Raw genomic sequence first — 9,551 nt, 5'->3', positions numbered from 1 at the left:
CAAATCACTTTTTTATGAGAAAAGAAATATTAATAAAGAAAAGATGAAAAGACTTCTACGGTTCCACCCAATAAATCATCAAGTTCTTCTACTTTGAGAAATATTAAAAACAGTTCTAAGTGTTTCTAGAAGCAAAAACACATTTTAGGCATTTGAATTATTTTGATTCCCCATTATATGCAACAACCTACTCTGTTTAGATGAGTGGACATTATGAAACTTATTTGGTTTCTGTCATGAATTCATTATTTTCTGATTGATCTAAATGAAATGGTATTATCGAACTATTTTTCTGCTTCTAGAAATAAGAAACACAGAAACTGTTTACAAACAATGAAATATTAATAAAAAAAGATGGAAAAACTTTTATTTTGGTAAGAGCCAAAAAGTAATTAGGCATTTCCTTACTGAGGTGGGATCCTGCCTGCGCTGCCGTTATACCAAAAACACATGCGAAGAGACGTGAACGCTAACAGTTCAAGTGCTGGCGTCGTTGTCTTCCTCAAATTTAGCGGGTAACCTCCGTAATCTGGATATGGTTGAACAATCTTAAAACGTTTCCTCTCTGCAACGTTAAACCATTAAAAGAAAAGGTGTTAGGAGAAGGAGTCGTTCAACTGAGAGAACAATGGCTGCCATTCATGTTTCTAAAGTTATGAGCCACAACATCCCATTATTACTGCCCTACTCAATTCCTTCTGATGTCCTCCAGTTAAGCACTGTTCGATCTTCCCAATTCGGGAAATCCCTAGCGTCTCCTCAAACCCTAACTCAATCCAGAAAAAAGGTCCAGGTTTTCTCAAAATCATCCGAGACAGAGTTCTCAGCTGCAGAAAAAGAATGGCTTGAAATGCTCCCTGAGAAAAATAAACCCTTGTATTCTCACAGTCTCTCCTGTATAGAGGCTTGGCTGAAGAACTTGGGTTTTTATCAGAGCAGACTAAGTCGAGCAGTCTGGCTTATAGAAAAGCCTGATTGGCACGCTCAGTTATCCCTTGATTTCACGGATCTTTGTATAAGGTTTGCCAAGCAAACCTAGTTCAGCTTCCCTTTCTTCTTCTTTTTTTTTCTCCTTTTTGAAATGTGTTGATAATGTTTGATTCGATATGCAGGTATCTGAAGAGTGGACCTGGGAATCTAGAGAAGGATGTGGAGAGGCGATTTAGTTATCAACTGAGCAGAGAAGACATTGAGAATGCCATACTTGGAGGACCATAGAAAATGCGTTTTCTGTCCACATTGCTTGAGAAAGATTTTTTTTTTTCCTTTGTTCAGTGTACTCACTAGGCGTAAACACTTCTATCTGAAGATCCAGCACCTGTTCGTTAATTGTGTTAAATAGATGGATCGATGGTTTAACTAGTTGGACACAGGAAAATAAATTTTGTCTAAAATTCTCAAATAGCATTGCTTCCGTATCCCAGAGACTCCTCTCCGTTGTTCATTTCATTGGTTTGAAGGGTTGAAACTCACCATCGTTAATGGTAACCACCTTTCTGCAGTCCATTACAGTGGGTGTTCTGTGGGCAATGCGTTGGCTCCGTCAAGCAACAGCGTTCAGATTCTTTAACAGAGCACAAAAAGGGCAACTGGGTGCACACATCTGTTGTACAGCCATTTGAAGCTGCCACTTTCGAAAGAACCTTAAAAATGAAATAGAAGCAGTTAACTATGGCAAATAGTGTTTTGGAGGGCTACTAACGTTCACTTCTGCTTGAATGAAATTACCTTCTGAAAAACCTTTGTGTACATAAACTTTCTATCAAGTTTATCTACCAAGTTCAAGAGTTCAGTTCTGAAATCTTGAACATGAAAGAATCCATTTAACTCTGTCAAGCTTATGATTCTGTTTTCCTGAAAACCAGCCACACTTGACCAACTTCTTTGTTGAGTTATTGAATCACACAGCAGGTTCTCTGACGAATCCAGTTCTGTAAACTTAAAAACTTTGAGTCGATGCTGCACATAGAGCAAGAACAGCAGCGCCGGCCGTTTTGTGTTCGAAAGAAGTAATGTAAACAATTTAACTCTCAAAAGAGTTGGGTTTCACCACTTACAGGCATTGATTGATGCAGGCTGGCAGTACAGAATCAGATTGGGCATCATAAACTCGCTCTTCCACACTTCTGCCTGTTAAGTATCGCAATTGGGCTTTCAGCATTAAAATACATCAACAGAAAAGTAAACCAACACAACATGATATCCATAATATTCGATCTGTTCTGAATCCAATTTATAATGGAATATCCGTCAGGTACTGTTGCGTTATTTTAAGCTTGAATTTCCTGTTTCTGCAAAATTTTGGTTTCAAAATCAAATATGCCATAAAACTACACAGAAGACGATCCACATATGGATTCCTTACTCTCTAGGATGTCAATGTTTGAGTCCCAAGCACAATTAGGGTAATAGTGTAGATTTTTCAAGAAATGTAGTGCATCTCCCGAGTATAAGTTGGCAAGTCGATTTCAGATGAATTTGGATACCCAAATCCAAAGCCACCATTTAAACTGAACACTTTATTTTTACCACTATAAGGAACTGAGTTTTCTAAACGTCACCACCACAGTGGGCGCTGGAGAAAATAACAATGTTGATGATAAAATAAAATAAAGATCCACAGAAATTGAAAATGGACGAACTTCAAATAATAAATAGAACTGAAATTCTATAATTGATAGCTGAATCCTTAAATAATCTCCAACGAGCTAGTGATGACACAAAAAATTCAACCAATCATGCTGCAACTTGTCCAAAAAGCGACTTACGGATCTGCAATGAACACAAGAAGATCAATGAGGTACCACAATGATATTTAAGTACTACAGAGATCCTGAAATTTATATGCATAAACTGCATCATAGAATTGGCAGAACAATGCACATTGTAGAGTAATTAATGAGGACTCGTAGATATTTTACTGATATCATTTACGTTGTGTAAAAAGTAATGACATAAACAAGCAAAACAGATATAATCTAGAAAAAAAAAAAAAAAAAAGAATACACACACAAACAGAGGTAAGCAATTAGCCATCCCCAACCCCACCCCCCATTGGGAAATTTTATCCCTTTTTCTTCTACTTCTTTGCTGTTGTTATTGTTGTTGTTTGAGTCACGGTGATAAACAGAAAATGTCAGGTCAAAATGTACAAAATGTACATTTTCTGCATACCCCAGACGCGTACGGCGTACCATATGTTTGTGCCAAGTATGCAATTCTGTTACTCTTGGATTAGATTGGATACAGCTGAAAAGAAATTTTCCAAACCACTTTTGCAATCAAATCAGTGATCAAAAGAACCCACAAATGGAATAGTATGTGCCTCCAGACAATGTTAAAAGGAACCAGGTATTCTGGGCTCATGCTATCAAAAGGAATAGTATGTGCTAGTGCCTCGAGACAATACCTGGGCATAGAACATAGCAAAGAAGGAGAAGAGAGAGGGAGGACAGTCTAGTAGATTAGAATGGGATCCACCACTAGCCAGCAACCATTTAACTGACGTTACAAAGTAGAGATGAGACAGACTTCTCAGCTAACTATTGGTTTTCTAATCCTAACTGCACTAGGAGTCTCAAATGTACTAGGAAACGAGTATTAACTACAATAGGAAAAAACACCCCCCCAGCATCAACACACATTCTCACACAGGTTAACAGATACCATGTCCAATGATCATAGTTGGACAAATAATAGAAGAAAACTCCAAACAGTTCAAGCCAATCCCCCAACCTGAAATATAGAAAAAGCCAGCATCGTGGAAACGAAAATAAACCAGTCAAACTGGATTTCCATAACTCTTCCATCAATTCGCCCAAAAATAACTAAACCAATCAAAAGACCATTTAAGATGCTGCATAAGATCTGATAATTCAAACCTTTTCCTTCTTTTCTTTTTTTCAAATTTCTGTTTTATCAAGGTCGAACAACCTAGCCTTCCAATCTCACTAGTTGGCATGACCACTGATTCTTTGTGGATCTGAAACATTGATTACACTCGGCCATATTCACAGTATTAGTATTGCAAACATAATGTGTCACCCTGGTGCCATACTCTTCAATACGCTGTTAAAAGGCTTCACTTGATATGCTCAGCTTCTATTGGCATGTTAGATATATCCTTGATGACCAGAGATAATCCGACAATCATATTTTCAAGTTGTAGAAAGCATGAAACTTTTGTGGCAACATAAATAGGCAATTGTCACAGAATGTTAGTAAACTGACAACAAAATTTTGTTTCAAAATCTCTTTGCATTATTTTTTTTTTTTTTTTTGGGGTGGGGGGGGGCACAAGATCAGCATAAGATCCATAAATCTTTTCACAGCCGGGGGGTCAAAGCATTTTCCGATTAAGCAGTGCTCCAGCAATAGCATTTTGTTAGCAACAAATGAGATGAATATAAAAGCTTAACTGAAATTTGGGATTATACCTCTGGCAGTTTCTTGCGGAATAGCACATCCAATCTTGCATCAAGGGTGTTCTCAAATACAATCTTCCCATCTCTAGAAGCTAATACAACTCCTCCAGAGCTGAATCCAGCCAAATAATATGTATCAGAATGATTCAATGACATACAAACCACAAATAATTCATAATTATCAGAACTCCAAGCTCAATAGAATCCAACAAATCATAATGGTATATATCTGTTTCCAAATCATCAACGCATGTAAAGCACATGTTGGTTATACTTCAATTAATGAAATAAATTAGTTCCAGAGCCAATAAAAAACTGAAGAGGCTTAACTTTAGAACAAACTTAGAATCAACTGATGAAACCATAAAATTGATATCAATTTGACCCTGATACATACTAAATTGATCCTTTCTCACAAGAAAAGCCAATATAAAACTGAAGAGGCTTAACTTTAGAATAACCTCAGAATCAACTGATGAGACAATTAAACTGACTCTGATATATACTAAAAATTGATCCTTTCTCATAAAGCACACATGGTTGACACGTTTAATTCATGGGTGACATTTAGCAGGGGACACAGTTGAGGAAAATAATAATTAAAAAAAAAAGGCTCTGGGGTGTAGATAACACACTCAAAGGAACCCACAAAGTAACCATGTCTATGTCTGGAACAGGAAAGATCCAAGGAGCTAAAAGAGAGGCCTCAACTTCTCAAATGGAAGCTGAATCCTTGAGTTAAGTGTACGATAAATATGTGAGACATGAAGTGGAGGAAGGAAAGAGATAGGGGAAGAGGTTCACAGATCCTGAAATAGAAATTGAAAGCATCCATTCTGAGCAGATTCATGTATGATGAATCAAAGAGGTGGCACAACAATTTAAAGCTGGCTTCAAATCTATGAGTACAGAAGTTAACAGGTATAAGAGTCTATTTGAAGACAGATAATGAACTCAAAATTTAACATGCTTGTAAAAGTAAAATCATGATCCATCAAAATGCATAAGCATGCTTTAGTTGCGAGAAAAGTAGGAAAAGTCTATGTTTTTTTTTTTCAGTAGTAAGGTAAAGGCAGGCTATAACCCCTGATCTTGCCAACAACATGCCACAGACTGAACTCACTAACTAAGCTAGTAGTACCTTCTTGGACATGGAATTATTACTGATAGTAACTTGTAACAGATCTATAATTTTAGTGTAGAACAGCAGAAAAATTGAGTTAGGTGTAACTTTTTCACATTTTGAGGTCCCCAGCTAATTGGCTTAGCAAACTCAGGTTCCATGTAATCTTGGGCAAGCATTTATCTTGGACGAACCAGATCTATGGAATCAACTAGATGACTAGGCAGCCCACGCAGGTGGTGGTTTTGTGATGTTTTATAAGGTGAAGGTACAAAAGGAGGATTTACACCCAAGTGTAAAGCAGGCTATAGCATTTAATTCTGCAATACAAGAGAACGAACATTAGGAGCCCTGAAGGACATAAAAGGTTCCATTTGAAATGTACAAAACACAAATAGACACCACAAACCCTATCTTTTCAAATTTCAAAATTCTACAGATGCTATATTTAAATGGTTTTTTTCAAAGAGTTGTCCAAATTTTAACTAATACGGCATGATCATTTCGGGTTGAAATTTGATAAATACAATGGGTGTAAAGTCCTCTATCACATGGATCCACACATGTTTGTTGGTAGGACCATTATGATGAACAGTCCCACTTCAGTGATCTGTGTGATACTTGTCAGCTCCCATATCAAAAGTGTAGTAGGTCAGGATGATAAAGATGCATATTACTGCTTAAGAAATACATAAATTTCAAATCAAATTATCTGAAGGATCTGTTCACAAGCTCTTTACCAGAAAGGTTCATGTGCATTGTGATGGGTAGGAGCGGGAGGCAAATAGACTTGCTGGTCAATGAAAATTTCAGGTTCATGAACATTTGCTTTCTCTGCATACTCCAGACTGGCCGCAGGTAAAACAGTTTCAACCAAATTCAGATCATCTTTCCGACAACGCAATAGGACACCAGGCTCTTTCAGTCGGAGCAAGCTCTGCACAAAAAGCACATTTCATTGATACTTCAATACAGAAGATTCATGAAACTGACCCCATAAGTCCAATTTTGACCATGCCTGAAATAACTATTACCCCTTTCATGGACATATTTTCTCCAATTATAGGAACACAGAATTAAATAGGAACATATTCATTTATGAAAAAGAAAAACTTATTGAAAACCAGCAGAAAACTTGTAAGCTTTACAACAAAAGAGGGAAATGTTTAAAGGTTGGTACAATTCAACCATTTCATTATCATAATATTGCAATTTCTTTTTATCAAGAATATGTCAATATACTGTTGTAAGCTACATGACGCAGTTTGCTAATTACATTAATTTCTCACTGTTTGTCAAATGACGAATCTTTATTAAATACAGAAAGGAGATTGAAAAATCAGGTTGATGTTTTGTCTGAAAATCAGAGAATCAAGATTTGGTAGTTGTAACTTGTAAGAGGAAAAACAAAATATACATTTTACTACTCAGATTTATTTATTTATTTATTTATTTTAAGGGGGTAGGTATCCATGTCACAATTGGAAGGTGATATTTCCAAAACTCACAAGCTTAATATAACCATACATTTTTTTAATCGAAACTGTATGCTCCTGCTCACAATTGGGAGAGTGAACAATAATGCCTGGAAATCCTGGTAAACATGCATGAACAGGCACATACAGGGGATGTGTGCCAATACGCAAGGGGGTATTTGATTGAATTAGACTCTGAAATTAAGATTTGGTTAATATTGGTCATGTACTCTACACCCAAGAGTTGAATGGACATATCATCTGTTCACAAGGAAAATTAGATTCCTTGTGACTTACTAGGAAAAGTAAAATATATCCTTTTTTATTTTGATTTAATTATATTTTGCACTTATCATTATGTCCCCTTGTATTTTTAAATAACAGCATCACAAATTTCAATTTCCATTTCTTCTGCTCAGATTTACTCACTGAACCATTCCCACACCCACCCCCACACAAAATAAAAAGGTGCAATAAGCATACAAATGTCTGCTTTGCTCATAAGGTGGAAGCAAATGGAGAAATTTTTATGAATTATTCAAAACTGGCTCTTATGAACCACCAGAAAAAATAACTTGTGTATTTACAGAACACAAAATCTCCAAGCTGTCTGCTCACCTGAACAATAAAGTTTTTCAGAAGATTCTTGTACACAAGTTCATCACTGCTCACACGCAAGAGCTCCTTTGATGCTGCCTCCCTCATGGAGTTAACCAAGTCATCTTGTGCCTGAAGAACTTTGATACGAGAAGCGTTGAGCTGCATAGAGTATTCACTGCATGAAACCAATTCAAAGAGTATTAATTCATAAATACTACAAAATCTCCAGTCAAAACATGACAAAGTATCAGTGTAAAGACAAAGACTTATAAACCTCCGACATAATCCCATACTCAACCAGACAGTGAGTAAACAAACATTTAATCAAAGTTTCATTCATCTCAATCACTTATATTTATGAAAACAAATCCAGCTTTCTGTATTAATATTTACATTTAGTTCTGTTTTCCAGCCGGATCAAAGTTCTTGTTGCACTGCAACTAAGAAAATAGAGTAAATGGATCTAGTTTGTAGTATAAGTGAAGGCTAACCGTAAGCAAGATCACACCTGATATGATTAGATTGGGAACAGAAAAGAAGAGCATACTTTATCCAACTTGAAATCTACTTTATAAAGTGGCAACTAAAAGGAACAGGTCTCCAATAATCATCAAAGAAAGAACTAATAACGAGCATAGGTGGTATAAGTTCTGAACCAATTCATACAATATGCTTGTTCAATTCATCGGTCAAAACTCATATTATATCCCGAAATAGGGCAATAAGAATCATGTCTAATCACAATCGCAGTTCATAACAAATTGGTTTAACATCCTGTCAAATCTATGATCAAGCCTGGAAGTAACTCTATAAAATTGATCTGAAGGTCTATCTTACGATAGAGGTTTATATATTCAGTTGAAGGATTGATCTCTGAGGAGCATCGTCGGAGTGAGCTGAAGACTTACATTTTCTTCCGAACATCCACCTGCTTCTCTTTCCGCTCATACTCCTGTCTGATTTTTCTTTTTTCAGCTTCAACCAATTGCAACTTCTCGATGTTGAATTCCTGCAGCAAAGAGCACTAGTTACCGCAGATGTCCCTATCTATACCATTAACAAGAAGCCTTGTCGAGAAATTGATAAGGAAAGTGTTGAACCAATGAATCTCAGCACTGAAATTAGCCAACATATGCGAATATTCAGATCCGAAATAAAGAAAACTGTAATAAAAATTCACGAAAACAGGTTTCAATTGCAGATAGCAGTGACAAACAAGCTACAAGAAATTTAAATTTGCCTGGAAATAGACATACTTCTTGATATCAATGAAGCATAGCGGTGAAACTAGACCAATATGTGCGAATATTGAGATCCAAATTAAAGAAAACTGTTATTACAATTCACGTAACTAGGTTTAAACTGGTAGATAACAGTGACAAACAAGCTAAAAGAAATCTCAATTTTGCCTGTAAATAGACGTACTTCTTCAGAAGAAACGGTGATCTCGTTGGCTTTCTCTTCCGCTTCTTGGCGGATGAACCTCACCATCTGCTGGATCTGCTTTGATACATCAGTGTCGTTCATCTTCGGATCGGAACAGGAGCACCTATGCCACGGAGATGATTGTCCTTCACCTGTAATATGCCTTGACCCCAAACAGATACAAGTGGAGAACGAAGCTGAGTAAAATTGCAGACGGAAGGTAGGTTCAGCTTATCATAGTGGAGTCAGGGACAAATTGCTAGCTTAGCTGGAACTGTATATCCGGGTGCGGGGAATCTACGCCTACGCTGCTGCCTACGTTCTGTCAGGGCCTTCACGGTCCCCTAAATCGAAATTCGCTACCACCTAAAATGTCGTTTTCACCCCCGTGAGATTCCAATGTTTCCCTCTATTGTTTATTAAATGGTCCAATGAACGTCATCTTCATAAATATTTTTCTTATTACTACAGTAATACCAAAAAACTAATAAAAAAAATTTCTGA

The 9,551-nt window shown here is 36.7% G+C and overlaps 1 protein-coding gene across 1 annotated transcript; it reads right to left on the bottom strand.

Moving 5' to 3' along the window:
• Positions 1–2,576: 2,576 nt before the first annotated feature.
• Positions 2,577–9,336, bottom strand: LOC149014182 (V-type proton ATPase subunit E-like). The gene is made up of 6 exons (XM_089158554.1): positions 9,048–9,336; positions 8,531–8,631; positions 7,641–7,797; positions 6,288–6,484; positions 4,437–4,536; positions 2,577–2,772 (listed from the first exon to the last, which is right to left on the bottom strand). Exons 1-6 carry the CDS (start codon positions 9,147–9,149, stop codon positions 2,737–2,739), a joined length of 693 nt encoding a protein of 230 aa, XP_089014680.1. The 5' UTR covers positions 9,150–9,336; the 3' UTR covers positions 2,577–2,736.
• Positions 9,337–9,551: the final 215 nt, after the last annotated feature.

The sequence above is a fragment of the Hakea prostrata genome, chromosome 6, assembly GCF_041222555.1.
Source record: "Hakea prostrata isolate BN-2017 chromosome 6, UWA_Hpros_2, whole genome shotgun sequence".
Classification (NCBI taxonomy): Eukaryota; Viridiplantae; Streptophyta; class Magnoliopsida; order Proteales; family Proteaceae; genus Hakea; species Hakea prostrata.
This window is presented reverse-complemented; position numbering and strand designations above follow the sequence as displayed.